Source organism: Poecilia reticulata, linkage group LG9 (genome assembly GCF_000633615.1).
Source record: "Poecilia reticulata strain Guanapo linkage group LG9, Guppy_female_1.0+MT, whole genome shotgun sequence".
Taxonomy (NCBI): Eukaryota; Metazoa; Chordata; class Actinopteri; order Cyprinodontiformes; family Poeciliidae; genus Poecilia; species Poecilia reticulata.
The window spans coordinates 15,556,213-15,577,251 of record NC_024339.1 but is presented as its reverse complement, the minus strand read 5'-3'; the positions used below and the strand labels follow the sequence as shown (position 1 = coordinate 15,577,251).

At 37.1% G+C, this 21,039-nt stretch overlaps 1 protein-coding gene across 3 annotated transcripts in view; it reads left to right on the top strand.

The window, feature by feature from the left end:
* The window catches only part of gpat2 (glycerol-3-phosphate acyltransferase 2, mitochondrial), a 146,322-nt gene that overhangs the window by 101,052 nt on the left and 24,231 nt on the right, over window positions 1-21,039 (top strand). For all 3 annotated transcript variants that reach the window (XM_008418198.1, XM_008418201.1, XM_008418202.1), the window contains 6 exons: window positions 3,112-3,211; window positions 4,893-5,026; window positions 5,531-5,630; window positions 11,439-11,618; window positions 14,277-14,378; window positions 16,301-16,383. In XM_008418198.1, the coding sequence (XP_008416420.1) occupies window positions 3,112-3,211; window positions 4,893-5,026; window positions 5,531-5,630; window positions 11,439-11,618; window positions 14,277-14,378; window positions 16,301-16,383 (699 nt within the window). The remainder of the gene's footprint in view (window positions 1-3,111; window positions 3,212-4,892; window positions 5,027-5,530; window positions 5,631-11,438; window positions 11,619-14,276; window positions 14,379-16,300; window positions 16,384-21,039) is intronic.

Genomic DNA, 21,039 nt, shown 5'->3' with positions numbered 1-21,039 from the left:
ATTCACTCATATAGACACACCTACATGCATTTATAAATATAGCTCAGTTATTATAACTCCTAAGCTGCTTATGATGTTTTACTTTTTTGATCGCCAGCATTCCATCCATCCATCCATTTTCTTTACACCCTTGTCCCTACTGGGGTCGGGAGGGTTGCTGGTGCCTATCTCCAGCTAACGTTCCGGGCGAGAGGCGGGGTCACCCTGGACAGATCGCCAGTCTGTCGCAGGGCAACACAGAGACACACAGGACAAACAACCATGCACACACACACTCTCACCTGGGGGCAATTTAGACAGACCAATTAACCTAACAGTCATGTTTTTGGACTGTGGGAGGAAACCGGAGAACCTGGAGAAAACCCACGCATGCACAGGGAGAACATGCAAACTCCATGCAGAATGACCGGGGCCGGGAATCGAACCCAGAACCTYCTTGCTGCAAGGCAACAGCTCCACCAACTGCGCCACTGTGCAGCCCGATCGCCAGCATTAAACCCCATAAAAATGATCAAAACAAGCAATAAACTGATCCTAATAACAAACATGGACTGTGTTGGTAAAGTCTTACATAACTTATTTTCTACCACCAACTTCTATTAATGAGCCAGTGGAAGACGTATTTTTCATTATGACAAACAAGGACTCCATTGAACAGAACTGAAGGCCCTTGAGCCTTAAATGCATAACAAAGCTCTGGATCTGAGTTGGAGATGTTCTCTGGCGAAATGTTGAGCCTTTGATGTAGGCAGAAAAGGTGTGGGCAAAAAAAGAAAGATATGTTGTTGCCTCATGTATTTTTGTAGCATTAATTGATAATGGCCATAAGCTGCATCTGTAGTTGCTTTGGTGAAGTTGGGTTAAAAATAGGATCAAAGTACTGCAATGTTTAAAATGCATAGAAAACAAGTCAAGGCAACTTGCAGATTTAAAACAGGATAAGTTTTGTTCTGCATCTGTTTATCAAAAACAGAAGTCTAGCATGCTTTTCTTAATCATTATTGTCAAACCGCCACTTTCTTATTTTTAATGCATTTTATGTCTTCCCTAATTTCAAGTGATCAAAGTTGCCATATTGGTCACTTTTCAGGTTTTTTTCTTGCTGTCACATTTTAGACTTAATTGTGTAATTATAATCTTTTCAAATTGTTGTAATCATGCATGTGTAATCATCGTAATTGTCTCTATTCCCAGACAGAAAACGACTGTAGGGAAAAAAAGTGTCATATAGCACACAAATAATAGCCATTTTTTTATGGTTATATTATCATTTGTATTCTGTTGATTCCTCATTTAGAGTAATATAGTTAAAACTAGTTTAGAGACGAACAGAGGCATTAGTTGTAATTCAAAGAATCATCAGAGGTTGTAATGAAGTTTAACTATATTAATATCAACCTGAGTAGTGAATACTTTTTCTGTGAAAAAGATGTCTGTGCATTTTCTTGTGAAAAATAATTTTCAGGAAACATGTAACAATTGAAGAGAGTAGGTAAACAATAAAGTCAAGAGTCACATCTGTTTATAATTTGCTATTATCTACTTATTATTGATAAACTAACTAAAAAAACAATGAAACGAGTAAACACAAGCAGTATTTATAAGCGTCACCATCCGGATTTAAAACGAAACGTAACATGGAAACGAACACTCAACATAACCATAACTCAATTCATTTCTGTTTTATATATATATCGCCAATTTACAACAAATGTCGTCTGAAGACACTCAATAAAAACTGGTATAAAAATCTGAAAATTGCATGGAAATCTCTGGCTTTTTAGAAGATTAAAATACATTTTATTGCGTGGTTATTTATTCTAATGCCTAATTTTCCATAAAACAACCCCTTAGTAAGCCGTGATCACCAGAATACAAAGCCTTACTTGACATTCATACCAGCTCTGTTTAGTCCACTTTAATCAAACTCCAGTTCTTTTGCCTGGAAAGTTGGATTATTTTTGTTAGGTGTGAACATGCAATCAAAATCTGATGCAGATCAAAACGGCAGATCTGGTCCCACTATAAACTTTGACCTCAATTTGGTTGAAGTGAACTCTGGAGAAATGGCTCCTGGTATTTTACAAAAGACACAAGAGAAATCCTACAACTGCTAGAATCTGATGCCACTCCATGTCGTTTACATTTACGGAGAAACTCTTGTGATTGCCACACATAGAACGAATGATGAAATGTGAACAAAGCAAAGGAATGACCTGCTGAGGCCAGCCTGGGTGGCTGTCAGAGAGGATCAGACCACCTGAAGTGGCCAGCAAAGACGATTCTTACCCATTACATTTCGATCCTTTTCTTGACCTTATTATAGCATTGACAAGACCTAAAATTAGGTTTTTCTGATAAAAAATAAACTCAGATTTGCCACTCTGGAGGCTTTTATATACTTTGGTTACTGAATGGTAAAACAGAAAACTCGTTTTTGATGTTGTCATCGTCTGACTGACTCACACTGCCATGCCTCAAACACTGGAAGGCTCCTCTGATGTTGAGATTGAGACATTTCAAAATGTGGCTACCTACGATCATCTATCAATCATTTATCACGCTTCTCAAGATGACACTCCTCCAGGCACAAACTTGTCTTAGGGAGACTTTTTGAGCCATGAACATTTCAGGTTCTCAAATCCTTTTTTGTGCTTTTAGTCACAGATGATGTCAAAAATTGAGTTAATGTCTGATGAAATGCGTCTAAACTTGTCTCTTTCTTCCTCTCTATGAAACTTTTCAGGCTTTTCTTGGGGCTTAACAAATCTCTTTTCAAAATCTCTTTTCCCCGTTTCTGCTCTCCTCTTTTCTTCCTCATTTACAGCGACGACCTTTGTCTCCATCTGCAGCTGTCACCCTCACAACCCTTCCTCTTTATCGCTTTCCGCTTCGCCTCCTCCCCATGTCATCACTCATCCCTATTCTCCCTACTTTGTCTCACTCCCATCGATCTCATTTACATGTTGTTCAGCCGGTCTACATTCTCCTTTTTTTTTAAGTTACTTTCTGCTACTCATTGTTAGCAGCTATATGTCTTAAGTTTTACAACATTCATTTTTTCTCTTCTTTCCGTTTAAATGTCTCTACACATTATCATCTCCTGAGTAGATTCATGTCCTGGGTGATGCTGAAGATGTTTGCCTCCGTGTTTGGAAGTATTCAAGTCAACAAAAATCATCTTCCAGCTTTACACAAAGCAACACAAGAGGTATGAATATTTAAAAAAAAAAAAAAAGTCTTTCCATCCAGTGTTACAACTCCTGCTCACACACGACAGTGTCACAAGGTTTCTGTCCAGCTGGTGAAATGAGGGAAATATACTTAGCATTTTTACACATAGAAACTGTAATGTTTTACCTTCATGCTCATCCATGCATGGTGTGTGAAATTAAACCATACCGCATCGTATAATTAGATGGTAAACAGCTACAGTGGTGTTTGTCTTCAAGATAAATAAAATGTCTGTTTTCAGCAACTCAGTGCAAAAACAGCTGAAGATCTTTAAAAGTTTTTCTCGTCTTTTTATACTTCTTTTGCTAAAAAAAACAAAAAACATTATTCTAATTACATGGTTGACTAAACAGAAGTTAATGAGTCACTGCTGATGCAGAGTCAAAGTAGGCATGAATTAATTTCTTTGAGCTATGTCTTTTGCATTGATCTTACTAAGTTTTATACATAAACCATAAAGGGTGAATCTTAACCTTTAGTGATTATGATTTGTTTTGCATTTTTAGACAAATTTAAGTTTTTCCTGTCACAATGAAGATATAATAAGCAGATAACTGTATATAAAGTAGGATTAGGTCTTATCCATGTTTTAATTGGGTTAAACCTTCCCAAAAACTACTGAGCATATTGTTCTTGTCTTATGATTCTCATAATTACCACATACAATTTAGTGCATTTTAGGAATTTTGAATTGATTTGACTCATCCATCCATCGACTCACATCCGTCCATCCATCCATCCATCAACTCATCACATCCATCCATCCATCCATCCATCGACTCATCACATCCATCGACTCATCACATACATCTGTCCATTGACTCATCACATCCATCACATCCATTCGACTCATCACATCCATGAGTCGAATGGATGTGATGAGTCGATCCATCCATCCATCACATCCATCGACCCATCACATCCATTCGACTCATCACATCTATCCATCCAGCCATCACATCCATCGACTCATCACATCCATCACATCCATTCGACTCATCACATCTATCCATCGACTCATCACATCCATTCGACTCATCACATCCATCCATCCATCCATCCATCCATCCATCCATCCATCCATCCATCCATCCATCCATCCATCCGTTGACTCATCACATCCATACAGTTGAATGAATGACCTATTCCACTTTACAAAGGAGATAACATAAAGAGAAAAGAACATTGTATAAATTTTGAAGGAACATCTGGAGACATCTTCCAGGAAGTCAAAGCTTTGGTGCAAAAGAATCTTCCAAGCACAAAATGACTCCAGTCGTGCCACCAAATTAATTACCAAGTGGCTTAAGGACATCAATGTCAATGTTTTGGAATGGCCACCAGAAAGCCTTCAGCTCAGCACAATTTTTACCAAATAATAAATAAAGTAAACTTATTTTGTGAAAAGTACTAAAACGTCTCTCATAATTCTGGTGTTTAGCAAATAGAAATCATTCTAGATATGTAAATCTTTGGTTTAAACTGTAAATGTATTTTCTTGATGTTTGATTTTGCTGATATGTTCTGTAGTGTTTGATTTCAGGACTGATTAAACATGAATGGTCACACACCTCTGCAGAGTCCGTCTCTGTTTGGAATAATAAATGGCAACGTGAGGAGTTTGTTTTATCTGAAACTGCTTCTGTTGTTTAATTCAGGGCTCTCCCCTGGTATACGTGTATCTGCGTCAAAGCGCCTTGGACTGCACTCTCATCCCTCTCGCACTCCTCTGTCACAGCCTGAGAACACCATACACTGTTTGTCCTCTCCACATCAAAAGTTCCTTTCTAAGGTATACAGACTCAAAACACACAAATGCACAAAGACGTGTGAAGGCAAGATGTGCTGCAATATCAAGTAACCTCCAACATTTCATCAGGTTGCTTAATGCCAATGTAGATTCTCAGTCAGCCATATTGTGATCGCTTTAGCTGGAGTTATTTTGTTTTTTTGAAGACATCTCGGCTCCCATCAAAAAGACTTCATCAGTTCTAAAAAGATGAAATATACGTCCATCTGCTCATTCATTTAACATAGATGGCTTCCTTCACTTCTCTTTATCCACATGCCTTCCCTGTCCAGATTCTTCACTTTTCTGGACAGGGAAGACAAAGCCATTTAATTAAACATGAATGGTAAGAGATGGACTCAGATTTAATCCTTTTACAAGATGAAGAGCAGTTTTGGATGAGCTGTAAAACAAGAGAAATCCAGCTTTCTACTGAAGCACAGATGCCACTTTAGATGGTTTTAAAACAGAAACCAACATGTAACTTATCATTCCTTTATCCTATAGATCCATCTTGGAGAAGGTAGGTGTCATCCTACTGCCTCCTAATGCAGCGACCGAACTTGAAGCTGAAATGGATCCTCTCTACTCTGCTGTCATGACATCTGTAAGTCCAAAATTTCCACATTTTCTTTATGGTAAAGAATTTAAGGCAACAGAAATTACTGATGATTTCCTTCATCACAGTTGAATAATGATCTGTTGCTCAGGAAGTCCTCCTTACAGAGATACACTTTAAAGTTAAAATAAATGACAAATTACTCATATTTTAAATTTAAAGATGCGCCTGTGAACATAAAATGTAAAGAAAGTATATCTTTAGAAGAGCGGTTAAGTGATTTGAGTTACTCTTACAGGAATTCACTCAGCAGCTCTTTGATTCTAATTTAATCTAATTTAATCGTTTTATTTAATCAGTTTAACAGGAAACATTAAGGTTTGGAAAGAAGAAGCTAAAAAATAGTATTAAAAATCTGTTGTTTTGGATTTGTTTTCCTTGTGGAAGCTCGGTTGTTTTGTCCTCATGGTGGGTTGTCCGACCCACAATGCTCCTCATCTATTGATGGTCACTCTCAGCGTTGTACAAGACCGTGTTATTGTTGTAAAATGTTGGGAAGCTTTTAGCAATTTATACCAGCTGTTCTTTTGTTTGGGGTGGAATACAGCATACACTGAAACTCCACAAAACATTGAATCACAAATGTCAGTGCAAGACTTTTCGGGATCACAGAGTAAAGGATTACTTTAGTTCAATATTTGGTTAGCTCTAAACATTCAGGTTCTGTGTAAATTTATTGTAGTTAGCCATTTGGATGAACTTTCACTGCTCTGTATGCTCACAAAGAAAGAGATTGGTGAGGAAAATGTGAGTTAATCATAATACATTTTGTCAATATTCAGCAGTTACCATTCAGTTCCACGTGGTCCTAAGAAGCTCTGCTCTGTTTTCACCACTTTCACCTGAAAGCCCCGTTTGAAAAAACATTTATGAATCTGATTGTTTTCCCATAACAATTAAATTTTACCCATTTGCTCTCTTTTCAATTTAATCATTGAACAGAGATGACACACCAATATAACACACCATCTGCTTGTTTTAAAAGAATGATGCTGTACAATAGATCAGTGGTCCCCAACCCCCTGTCCGTGGACCAATTGGCACTGGGCCGGGCAAGAAATAATTAAATATTTCCGTTTTATGTATTATTTGAGTCTGGAGAATCTTTTATTTTGAAAATTCTTTAACCAGATTCTCTTGGTTACTTGCGCCCCAACACTGAGAGCACAAGCATCAAAATGAGTAAGAAACAGATCAGATGCCTTTGGAAAGTTTATTTGTGAAGGGGAAGAGACAGAAGAATAGATTTATCCCGGACCGGTAGGTGGGTCCCACATTACAAGCCTGCTCTGCGTCACATGCGGCGTCCGGCTGCTAATGAGGCAATGAAGCTTCAAACTGCTTCGCCACGTAGAGACCAAGCAGGCTGTGGATATAAGCAACACTTCGGGTGTTATTGTCTCTCGTCACTCCCAGATCGGACACTCGTTGCAGAGAAACGGGCTCAGGGTTCCCGTTAGTTAGTATCGTGAATTAAAATTTTCATGAAAGTAAAATGTTAATTTTTGTGGTGCATCTGTATCTTATTGTGAAGGGATATGTAAACGTTACCATAGCGACCAGAGTCAGAGAGTGTTTGGGCAGAGGTCGATAGGAGATGAGTGTTGCTTGTGAGTCTTAAGTCTGGTTTAGACAGAAAGATTTAAGAATTGTCGGCCGATTCTCCAAACCTCTGTGACCACAGAGCTGATAAAAGTCCAACAGGTTCGATCGGTTCGTGTCTCCAGCAACACGGCAGGAACCGTCACAAACATCGCAATTCCAGAAGAAACTCCACAAAACTCCCAACATAGCATACGGGAATTTAGAATAACCAAACACGGATGACGATGTAGAAGCAATAGTGATTGATTGTGGAATCATTTTAAGAGATAAAAGACGTAACAAAAAGAAAAGGCGGTGGATAAAAGACGACGGGAGCAACCGCTCTATTTGCTGCACTATGATTTGGAGATAACTGTGTTTTTTCATAGTTAACATTTTTAACTGAATAAACATAAACATATATAATAAGGACCTTTACATATAATAATAAACATTTCCACATATTATCTCCGATATCCACCGGACTCTCAGTTGCGCGATATGTCGATATGTCCGCTGTTTGGGATTCCCCTCTGTTCTTATGTCACCGCGCTTTCTGATTGGCTACCTGTCACATTCAGCAGGTTGTATTCTCGTTCCCAGACAGGGTAAACCCCACAGGCTGCAATAAAAATTCCAAGACATCCCCAAATTGGATATATTCAGACTGTAGCGGGAACACCAACACTGCCTTATCCGACGGTTTGCCCCCCAGTTCAGGAGTTCAGGTATTTGATATTGATGAATCTTTAATTTTCTATCTTTAATTTGGACAAAATTGTCACTAACTAAAAAATTATTGACTATAAAGGATTTGCTTTTTGCATTCTCTTCCAGAACCACAGACCTTTACTCAAAATTAAACTTTGCTTCACCCAAATATGCTTTTAATTAATTTATTAACTTAGCTAAATAAAAACATTTTATTAATCAGAATTGATTAAGCTGTGTTTTTATTTTTTTCATTTCATGCATAGGAAATGAGCAACATAATTTTTTAATAAGGCAAATCTGCAGAACACTTTTTAAGTTTTGGAACTATAATAATTTCCGCATCATTTTCCAGCAACAAGTCTGACTGCTTTGTTTGTTTAATTTAAGTATTGCATATTAAGTTGGTAAAAATCTTTTTTTTTTTTTTGTCCTCAAGTCCTTTTAAGTCTGATTTTGGCCCATTTGACAAAAAGTTTGGACACCCCTGGATTATTGTTTCAATAAAATGTGTACATGGTAAATTACAGTTGAATTTCCTACATTTTCAGATTTCAGGTAACTTTTGTCCGTCATTATACAAATAGTTTTCCGTTATACAAGCGACAGAAGTTTTTGATTCAGTTGCTCCAAACTTTCATGCCTGGGTGTCTCCCAACATCTTCCAAATGTAATTATTATGCTGTGAAAATAACTACAGGCCTCAGCTGCTTACTCTGAGAATAAAAGATTGTTTCTTTGTTATCCCTACAGCGCGAATGAAAATCTGCAAATTAGTGACGTGCAGTGAGACTCTTGGACTAATATGCAGCAAATGTGTTTAATAAGCTGTAGACCTCAAGAACAAAACTATTTTAAATGTGCTTTGGTTGTGAAAACCACTTTTTAAGATGGAAAAAATTATCAGAAGAGTTTGATAGAATGGAATCAGCTAAAACAAGCAAGAATTGTTGCAGTGTGGCACTGAAACACAGTAAAACATGCGCCGTCTGTAGAGCTACTGCACCCCTGATTTCAGGCCATCAACATGAAATCATCTGTGGACATCCTCTGTTACCTGTTTACATGCAACCAACAACGAGGAGAAGCAACCCTGACAGAAATTAAATTGCTTATGAATTTTGCTTTTTTTTATTAACAAAAAAAGAAAAAGAAATGACAGGTAATTGTATAAAATTGCAGGGTAAGCAATGTGCATCATTATAATTTGGCTTTCTGTGGTGGAGTGTTATCACAGCCAACTCCTCGATCGGAATACAACCTGTATTTTCCTGCTTTCCCTCGTTCCCCAGCTTCATCCCACTTCCTATTCATTCCTGAAATTACCTGGGGGGTTGCATTTTGCTACAGAGATCCCAGTTTTGGGTCTGGCTCCACAAAGCAATGAGAACAGGGTGGAGAAATGAGAAGAGCGCTGGTTACCTGATTGTGTTTACTTGGCAGGTCTGCCCTCATTGTTATTCCCTTATCAGAGGATGGTTTGTGCTTTTTTTTCCTTTTCATTATGCAGCATCTACTATTCCCTCACATCTTTTCTATATTTTCTGGTGCTGTTTATCTGTGTAGTTCTGCAGCGATTAATACCCGTTTCTATTTGAGAAGAAGCTGTTGTTTTGTACAAATTCCTCAAAAGAGGTTTGCACCCCTCTGTAAAGTAAAAGTATTTTTATCCAAATTATTCATTACAAGATAAACTCAAATATTCATATACATTAGAGATAAATTGGTGCTATTTATTTATGTTTACCTATGTAAAGTAGATACTGTGCATTCATAGAGCTTCACTTTTTCCACATTTTCTTTTGTTACAGCCTTATTCCAGCTTGTATTAAATTAATAACTTACCTTAAAACTGTACACACACTTGAATAAGTAAACATTTCAATAAAATACTTACTTATTGATAAGCATCTGTATATTTTATTAAAAGACCTGGGCCTCTTCCAGATCAATGCTGCGCTGTGAAGCTCAAACTGTTATACACAGTATTACAACCCCAGTGGTATGTAAAGAGTTTTATTTATTCGTTTGTCCATTTATTCATTCTTCATTATTTCTTTCCTTCATTTACCATTTATGTGAGTAAGCATATTGGCCTTGTGTGAGAGAGCAGGCCTGTTTATCGGTTGTATTTCAATGTTAATAGACCTTTATTGTTTATTGAGTGTGGGCCTGCTTAGCTGCTGTTCAATGGTAATTGAATTTCTCCTGTTTGTAAGGGGAAAACAGTACTCGAGGCGAGGGAAGTGTCTCTGAATGTCATAAAGTGTCCTCCCCCCCCCACACACACACAATCGCTCCTTTTTCCTGCTTTTTACCCTGTCCCTTCTGTTTTGATTCGTCATCCTTCAGGTGCCTCCATCCTCTGGACCCCTTCCTCCAGCATCTTGTATAGATGTCTCAAGGATGCAAACAATGAATCGACTTAAAGTGTCGATTCACGGTTTATTGGATTAAAATTGGTTCTAATTGATTAACTAATAATGTCTGCTTAGACCTTCTTTCAGTTTTGTAGTTCTGCCGCCATCCACAAAAGGGCACAACTGGTTGTCCTCAAGCTTAGCGGGTTGTAAGAGAAACAAATATGGCAGAGGGTGCAAACAGTCCGGTGTGGGATACAAAATGAACTTTATGTGGTTCTGCTTAGAAATATAAACTCTCAACAAGCTCCTTAAATTTCACCTTGATAGCGCAAGTCCAGCTGCACAACGGAGCAACGTCAACTTCTCATTCCTTCAACAGTAACCAGGCCTTCTTTCTGAACGTATTCTTTATTTACTCTTTTCATCTTTTATTTTTTTATTCAGCAAAAGGTTCCTGTTTTATGTTTTGTTAATATGTCCAAGTTTAATAACAAACAAAACCACAAAAAAACCCATAGAAATCTTGCTAAGCCTGTAGAGGAGTCATCCAGCGGCCCACCATGTTTTTGAGTAAATTTTTTTTTAAAGTTGACAGGAATTTTCAAATTATCACGTAACAAAGCAGAAACACCAACTATAAAGTCTTATAAAAGAAGCAAACATAAAACAAATGCAGTTAAATAAATGTCAGTTTTTTTCACTGCATTCTAATTATGATTGATATTTTCATAAGACATCTATAATTAGATGAAAGAAACAGACATTCTTTCCTTTATCGGTCACTTTATGTGCTGAAGTTGCCACCAAAGAGACTCTTTAACCCATCTTTGCTGTCAATGTGTATAAAAACATTTATAATTAATAAACAATGCTCAGCCTGGCAGTGGATGCATTTAAAGCCTGGTGGCCCGACAGGCTTATAATACACTGGGGGAAACCTCAATGTGAGAAAACCACAATTTTCTGTTTATTTGGTCAGCATTTAATACAGCTGATAGTTTTTTTTTTTTTTTTTAATATATAATGTTCTTTTTTTCATATCTATTTAGATTAATTCATGAATCAATCATTTGCATCGTATGCAACTGATGCCAGGATTTACAGACCTTTTTCTGTCATTTTTCTCTCTCCTCCTCAGCTGGTACGTGAGCTGCTTCATGAGGGTCAGGCGTTAAGCGTCGGCGTGTCAGCGGCGTCTGGCCACGGCGGCCAGTGGCTGGCTCGCATCAGGCAGCTCATCAAAGAGGAATCTGTCCCTGATGTCAGCCTGGTCCCTGTGGGCATCTCATACGACTGTGTGGCCAACACCAACATAAAGGTGCACGCGAGTAAACACACACTAGCAGGCACTCGGTTAATGGCAGCCATCTGTAATTGTTGTGCCCTCGAGAGCAACACAGCAGATTTGGTTTCTCAAGCTGTGAGAGGAAGAAATGTGAGGCCGCGATGCTGCAGGAGGCAGAGGGAAAAAGTGCAGATATTGGTGTTCAGCTACCAACAGGAAGCAAGTTACAGTAGTTTGGTTTGCTTTGCTTGTTATCAAACTGATTTGGTGTGACATGAGGCGCATGCAGTCACTGGTAATTATTGAATCACTCAATATGGCAATTTGCGTCAAAAAATAACATAGCAATAGCCGACTGACTCATATCTGAAAACAAAGACATGGTTCAGAGATCATTTTTGATTTAGCGTGACTTGTCTTTCCTTAGGATCTCTCATGTTTGTTGGTATCTCACATGCATAATAAATTTGCTCAGAAATCTGAGCAAAACATGCAGCCTACGACTCCTACAGCTGCAGGAGAAATCAAGAAACTGAGGAAGATTATCACATCACCCATTTGGAATATAAACAAAAAATAAAGTACACCCCTTTTAAATTACATATTTTGTGTTTTAGTGCTTTAGGGGTGTTCTTGGCTTCTGTCAAACATTTTCTTTTTGGCTTTAGAGGTTTATGTTCACTTAAGATTAGATTTCAATAACTGAAGACCATTTATACATTAAACCGTTGGAATGACGAGGTGTACTTATTTATATGCATTTATTTGTTAACATTACTGCATCAGGGTTACTGCATCAAAACAGTTGCAGGACTCAAACCAAGGTGAATGTAAGATCCACTTAGTGGCAGGTTTTTCTGTCATTTCATCAGAGTTTCTGCAGTCTTGAAAAAGTGGAAATGTTGCTTTTATTGTTCAGGTTTTGATAATTTTTTTAAAAAGGGGGGCAATTTTCAGTGATATTTGAATTGCATTTATCTTTGGTTTGTCAGATCACAATTTGAGCTTGACTTTTTGGCCACCAGTATTTTCTGTTTGAGTTTAAACTATGGTAACAGTGGGCATTTCTCTGCTTTCTGCCTTTAATGGTGCTAAGCCGTCATCATCAAGGTTGCACTAGATGTTTTTCTTGCACTGCAAAAACAAAATCTTACAAATCTTTTGTCTAATTTCTAGTGCCGTTATCTTAATAAACTAAGACAAAACTAACAAGTCAAATTTTAGCGAGATATAGGAGATTGTTTTGAGTCAATGATTCCATAATATTGATTTAAAAAGCCCTAGTACCGATGGAAGATTATTTTACTTATAACATGGGGAAAATATCTTATTAGTGAAAAAATCTGCCAGTGAAAATAGAAACTTCGTATTAATACTAAGGAATTATTTATATTGAACAAGCTCCTATATCTCACTGAAAGGTTACTATTTCAAGTTTTCTTAGATATTTGTACTAGAAGTCAGACCAAAAATACTTGCAGTGTCACTCCATGTTGTTCAAAGCATAATTCCTTAGTTAATATGGGGATATTAGAACATATTTTTCCAGAACACTGGGATCATACGGCTTTGTTTAGTTAAACTATCTCCCTTCTCTGTGATCCTCCATAAAAACACAAAGTATTAAACATTTATTTGATTGAAACAGTTTCTTTTGATGGTGTGGCTCTGAGCCCAGTCTCGAGTGGCACATCCTAACTGTCTTTTTTATAACGATTTTAAACTGGCACCAGCCTTCAGAACTGCTGGAAAAGTATCCTAAAATAAAACAGGATTTTCTTTCCAGGTTTGCAGGACACTCCCAGGTTTTAGATGATACTACAAGTAAAGGAAGCACTGAAACAGGAAGAGCCTCTACCACTCTGCCAGAGTGATCAGCTAAAAGCTCAGCATCAGCACCGCCTTAAATCTGCACCAGCCATATGGCTGATGTAGGCGTAGGCACCACTCGGGTACATTTTCCCTGTTTTAAGAGCACTTTTTCTTTACTTCGAGCATAGCTTGTTCAAAACAGGTTCACAAAGGGGCAGGATCCTCTGAATCCATAATACCATATGCTTTCTACCTACACCCCCCTGAAAAGGTTTGTTTAAAAGCATAATGGTTCTCCAAAAAGTATTAAGCCAGACTGTTGAGTCCATGAGTGCCTGTTTCAGTGCAGACGATGAATATTTCTCACTTAACCAAGGCTCAGGATGTCATTGTTGCTGACACAGTTTTCTCAGGCTTGTCCTGGGAGAGGGCTCGTTGTTACACATTTAGGGTCAAGAGGAAAAACATTTTCAGTGACATAACAGCTGCTAGACTCTCTCAGGATTTCTCTCTCTCACCAGCCTGCAGAGCTTGATTGGTTAAGGGTTTGCTGATAATTTGTCCAAGGCATCATTGATTGCTGTTGGTCTCCATAAAAGCTGCCCTCTGTTATCTACACTTCGAAGCTCTGCTGTAGGGAGTGGGTGTTGCTCTCTGTTAATTGCAATAATAGGGTTTTCACTCGAGCATTTTGTTCTTTCATTCAGACGCATAAAGTACAGAATGCACCATTCATGCATCCAGAAGCTGGATGTTTTCTCTTACTGCTTGTACTTTATGGCCATCAGTGATGTTGGAATTTTCCTCCTAATTTATTTATTTCTGGGATATAAAGAGTGAATTTCTGCTTGCTGACGTATATTTTCCATGTCCACACAGGAAGCTGGCTCACAGTCTGTGTTGCAGTGGCTGTTGTCGCTTCTCTGGAAGAAACCAGCAGGAAGTTTGATGATCCACCTTTCCCAGCCATTTTCTCTCAAGGTGAAAGATACGGACCTTCATTTGGGTTAAGAAATGATCAAAGGATAATTTGCATGTGTGGGTTATAAAATGTAACCTGGAAAATCCCAGCATACAATCTATCCAGAGATCAGCCAACCGGAAACATCGATCATCCATATTTATCCATGGTTTGGAAAAAGTATGGTATCTGATTTGTTCTAGTACAGTTGATCTGAGCTTGCATAAAGTGAGGAAAATGTTGGTCATTGCCGTTTTTAACTATTATATCACAATTTGTGTTCTCAGTATCCTGCAGCCCTACTTTAGACTCCTATCAGTTAATCACGCAGCAGCAACACATATTATGGCAAACCCATAAATTGACTAAAACATCCAATAGTCTCTTTTCAAGTTTGTACAGAACAGTTCCTCCAGTTCTCCTTCAATACACCTCAGTCTGTTTTTTCTCCACCTCAGTCTGTTTTGTGCCAGTCCCACAGTGTTGTAACGATCAGTAGTTTTAATGGTTTGGAAACATCAGTTTTTCTACGTACTCCCCGTTTTAAAACAGACTCAACAAAATAATTCCTTTACTGCTATTTATAACTTTTAAAATTTAAATTTATAAGCTATTTATAATTTTTACTATAATTCAAAGTGCTACTAAAATAATATCTATTGTTACTACGAACAATAGGTAATAATTACCTAATATTACTTATAGTGTAAATAGGTAATAATTGCAACATATTGCAACATAACAAAAACATAACATTTCATAACTCAATGTTATGTTTTTCATAACATTTAATTTGCACCTTCAGTTTCCAAACCATTACAGTTTCTCAGGATAGTATTTCCAAACACCAAAATGTGCAGCTCTGTAAAAACAATAAGAGCCCACTGCACTGAACCCCATTGAAAACCTCCTGGTTATTCCACCAAATATTGATTTCTGAACTCCTCCTGAGTTAAAACATTAGTATTATTGTTTCTAAATTAATATGATCTTGTTTTCTTTGCATTATTTAAGGTATGAAAGCTCTGCGTCTTTTTTTTGTTATTTTGACCATTTCACATTTTCTGTAAATGATAACTAAAATTTTGCTTGGAATTTTGGAAACAGGTTGTCAGCAGTTCATAGAATAAAATAACAATTTTCATTTTACTCAAACCTATAGAGTAAAATTTGAGAAACCTATTATTTTAAGTGGTTTCTTAATTTTTTCCAGAGCTGTATGTTTTGTGTAAGTAGGTCCCTTCTTTCAGCCGACTGACTGGCAGTGCACAGACACATTTAGGGATGGGTTACTCTTTTCTCCAAACACTTGGAAAATTTTAGTTACTTCATAACTTTATTTTAGAAAACAGTGAGTTCCTCCTCTGTAGAAGGACTTTAAACTGTGAAAATGGCATAAGGGGAACATTTTAGTGGTTTTAAAAGAATAACTGTTTAAATTGTTGGTCAGAATATGTTGCATTTTCATAGACATTTACGTTTTTTTACAGACGGGTCACGATTGATTTGTATGACAAACGGTGCGCCTTGCATAAATCATATTGACCTGTAAAAGTTGGCTAAGTAAATTTACTTTTAAAAATGAGAGCTGAGACTGTGAAGCTTTATTCTGATAATTAAATGGTCTTTTGCCCCATAACATACATTTTGATTCACTTCGATGGAGCCATGTTAAATTGAACAGATTAGTATAATTTGTGAAGTAGAAATCACCACAAATATTTTTTCTTCTCCAAAATGATTAAAATGTTATGAATTTCTTGTTAATAACTTGGCAAATGTAGCCAAGTTATTTAAAGGTTGATACCATTTTGAGACAAAGCTTCTGCCAGAAATTGTACCAACTGTCTGTGCTTCTCTTGGCTCTGCTGACTAAAACTGTGTTAAATGGTGTAGAGCATCTGCTTTCCTGTGCGTTAATCATGAGTTTTTCTATGTGTAGGAGATGTGTGAGTCGGGGCGGTGCAGAGTAGATGAATGGCTCCCTCTACAGGACCTGTTGCTGCCTGTTGTCATCAACAACAGGTAATCAAACCGCCTGCGCTCCTTCCTCTGTGCACGAGTGAGTGTGAAAACTGTAAAGTAACAACACCCCCAATAGGATTCCCGTTTGTTTTTTGTTTTTTTGTCATTTTTATCCAACATCTGTGAAATTAGAAAAGTTCCTTTCTGTTAAACTTTGAACAACTTCTCCTCTAAATCTTAAATCTGGCACAGGCATGATGCAAGCCCTGATGAGAGCTTCATCCTCTTAGACTCGCTCCAATTACCATCAACATTACAGTCTGCCAGTGAAAAAGATAACGGAAAGAAAATAACATCCCCGCTCAATCTCTGCTTGGCGCCTAACGAGCAAAGCAGCTTCTCCCCTCGTGTGTTTACTCTGCTCAGAGAGGGGCTCTCCACTACATGTTTTCAGTAAGAATATCAAAATTGATTCCTAAAAGTCCCAAAGAACAGTGAAGATATTGAATTGTTACCAGCATGAGAGAACTTTTAGCTCCCAGTCCAGGTCTGCACCAAAAACGATGCTGCGGCACAATTTCTTGGTTGCTTAGGTTTCATCTCTCCAAGCGTCTCTCTGCCCCTGCATGTTAATGATGCACAGGAAGCAGATGGATGAGTGGGTTGTTAAAAATTAAAAGTCCTCACGTGTGAAATATTTATTTACAAAGGTGCAATAACTCTGAGCGGTTTGTTTATTCTCAGTTGAGATCAAGAGCTTTTCCAGTCGGTGGGTCCAGATTTGACACACACACACACATGCTGATGGTCTTGTGTRTATCTCTCTCACACACATGCAGAGCTAAGATGCATAAATAACACTCATGCTGCGCCCACACTTCTCCAGGTAAGAGGTTGGAAGTTTTTATCAAACACGCCTCAATGTTTGAGTGATGCACCTGCAGTTACTTTTCCGAGTTGACCTTACATTTCTGAAGGACTCGCATTCACTAAACCGTTTGTCAGTGTTTACACTGCTGTGTTTGATTGCAATTCACAGCTACATGCCCAAACACCAAAAGCACTACTGTGGAGATTTTGTGTTAATTTGTGCAGTGTTTGAAGCCTGCAGCTGTACCGCGGTAACGGCAAGTGTAGTTGTCCAAACATTGTTCAAAAGATGCTTATTGGGAAGAATAGCCTCACAGCTACACTTGTAACAACAGTAAAGATGCTTGTTATGAGGCAAAAATCCCTTCTTGGCTTGAAGCACACATTTTTATATCTAAATTAGGGTTGAAATGATTTATTGAGTGCCTCAAATACCACGTTTCATCAAGACAATTACTGCCGAACAGTGAGCTTTAGATAGAAAATCAAACAGACTTTCATCCTCCTTCATTCAGCTAGATTACACAGAACTTGACTGGGCTGTGGAAAATTTGGAAAGTCTTCTACAGTGAGAGCAGTCATGATGCGTCAAGCTCTTGGTTCTCTTAAAAGGTTTTTCCATTTTGTTTTCTGCATCTACAAGACTTTACACCACAATCGCATCGCAGCATGACTGTCTCAGGCTGCAGCAAGCTGCATACCTGATGCTATTTTAATAAGAACACTAGACCAGCATCTGGCCGGCAAACCAAAGCGCCGCCTCAGGTTGTCCTTTTCACACCTGCTCTGTTCTGAACCGTTGATACTTTAATAAAACTCTCCACATCTGAAAACCAGATGGAAGTTCAGCCTCATTGTGTTTCAATACAACGAGTCCAAAGTGTGTTAAAGGAGATGAATGACTTTCGTCACTTAAGGAGAATTTACATTCAAATTCAGAAATACTTTATTAATCCCAAAGGGAAGTTGAAGGTTGTTGTAGGTCATTAATTCAGATTCCTCAATGAGTTATTGAAGGTGGTGATGGCTGTTAGTAGGAAACGTCTCTTTTAGCAGTCTGTGTTACAGCGAATCTAAAGAAGCCTCTGACTGAAGAGTTTTCTCAAGATAATCAAGACACAATGGGCTGAAATGATTCATGCTATAGTTATTAACTTTTTTTTAATTGAAATTCTGAAGAACATATTTTGGTTTGTGACTTCAAGTACCGTCTCTGCTGGGTTAGTAGATCTCTCATCTCCAGCATGATACTGCCACCACTCGAATGCACTAGAGGTGAACTGATCGCAGTTTTCTGGCCAATCAGTGATTATACCAACATTTAAAAAACCTGACCTGCCAGCTCAGATTTTGGACCTGTGCTCATTTTTTTGTCTGTTGCTATAAATATTGCAGGAAACACTCTGAGAACTCTCACACTCCCTTCCCACTGCATTCTTAATGCATAACACCTTCATCTGAATGAGCCCTGAGAAGATGTCAAAAACATTTTCACATCTCCTCCCTGGTTAGAGTTAAAGATCAAGCTTTTTGTAATAAATAAATTAATGAACGCTTCTTTCTTTGTGCAGGTGTCTAAACTCAGGTGGGTTTTAGCAAAGAAAGGCCTGGGAACCATCGGTGTATTACATCTGTATCTGATTGCTCCACAGAATACTCAGACTACTGAAATATTAAAAAGCTGCAGCTCCAAACTGAGTTTATTACCAGCTAAAATAAAAAAAGTGCAACCCTGTCACTTTGTTTTGAGACCACTTTTTTAAATAGCCCAGCTGAATTTTACTCAGCTCAGAGTAAAATTATCCAAACTTAACATCTTTAACTCCATGTAACTTCTAATAATGCTGCCATGACTTTATTCTCTAAATGAAAACTCAAACCTTTGTCTGCAGTTTGTTAGTATTCACATATTTCACTTCAGTTAATGATGCTGCATCAGTTTGTTTATTTTTATTGTTACTGCTCGTATTAATTTTTCCATCTATTAGCTGATTGACTGCATCATTTGTTGAACTGGAACTGCAGCCAATAATGTAGGAAGTTAAATTTAGTTTTCATGTAAGAAGCTGCTATTGACACACGTTTCTCTGAAATGTAACGCAGACAAATGGATTGAGCCCGAGGTTTGTGGAAGTGAAATGATTCAAAGGAATTAAATTTGGTTGTATCAAAACAAACTTATGAGAAAAAAACTAAAATAATGTACGAGTTTAGGAATAAAATCACTTTTAATTTAAAATTTACCAGCGATCGAATGAGCCAAATTTGTTCATATTTAGATTCTCAAGATTTCTTGTAGATTTTTGTGGGCAGTTGTTTTGTTTTGTTTTTTTGCTATTCCGCAATAGTTTCCCCATCATAGGAGAGTTTTAGTATGTCTAAAATTATCTAAAACCATCTGCTAATTGTGAAATAATAATAAAAAGCTATGAATACCATACCATACCATACCAACTTTATTTATAAAGCACTTTAAAACAACCACAGCTGATACAAAGTGCTGTACATTAAAACACAACATAATAAAAAATAAAAATAAAAACTCTTACAGTTTAAAAACAAAAACATACACTCTAAAACTAGATCCCGCAGGAGTTAAAAGCCAAGTAAAATAAATGGGTTTTAAGACGAACTTTAATGAATAGCAGAGTTCCTTAAAGATGTGTAGAATTTCTTTTATGGTATTTTATGACTTTAGATTGGTATGAAAACTTATCCTGAAAGGTCAAATTCACAAAGTGTAAAAATAAAGCAGATTGCCTCTGTTGTGTATTTAAATAAACTACACACAAATTGTCGTAGTTTTTAGTTCAGTTTAAACATTTATTTAAAAAATATTCATGCTCCTGACAGATTAAAAGTAATGCTTTAAGTTGAGCCACATGTTTCTTCTGGCCCACTGTAATAATATTTTGGAGCAGATCAGCAGGAGGTAGATACAAATAAGGGTGATGGCAAAGAGGCCTTCCGACCTGAAAGGTGAAAGGCTCATAACTAAAGACAAATGATAAAATAAACAATTAAAACACATAAAAACATTATTACCTTTAGTAAAGCTTTCATTGCTGTAAATAAAATAGAGATATTTCCATTGCTTGTTGAAAATGATATGACAAATCTCCAATTTAAATGTTTTTATTAAATGTAAATAAAATCAGATAAATATTTTTCCCCAAAATCGATACTCCCATTTTTTCTGTTCCATTTGTTAAATGAAAGATGTTAATCATTTTCTTTCTAAAAAAACATCTTTATTAAAATAATTTTATACATATTACTTTGGGCCTTAGTCCAAAAATGTTACCACCTTTTAGTATGACATAAATTTGAAAAATAAAAAAATAATCCTAATCCGAAATAGTTTTAACTTTCAAGATGGAGTGAACCCGTCAAGATAACCAAAGATTGCAAAGCAAGTTTATTGCACCTTTCATATACAAGACAAAGAGAAAAGTACAAAGCTGAATTTAAAAGTATTTCATATAAAATAGAAATTAAAGGCAAAATTTAAATTAAACTTCATCATAAACATTTCCCTCCAGTTCAAATCTAGTCTTCAGTTTCAAGCTTCAACCAGGAAAAGTGATTGTAAACAGAAATGTTTTCAGTCATGATCTAATGTTAACAAATATATTATTCCTATTAAAATAATGCTTTAAGTCATTAAACTGGCTTTGACTTTATTTAGTCAGGTAACTCATTTTGTTTGAATACACCATGCAACTTTAAACCCAATCGGTGCCCATTGTTGTATGTTGCAGATAAATCAGTCGTTTACTACTGAGTGCAGGAACAAACAACATTTCCAGAGGCTAACTTGTTTAAAAGCTGCCCTTCTGCATTTTT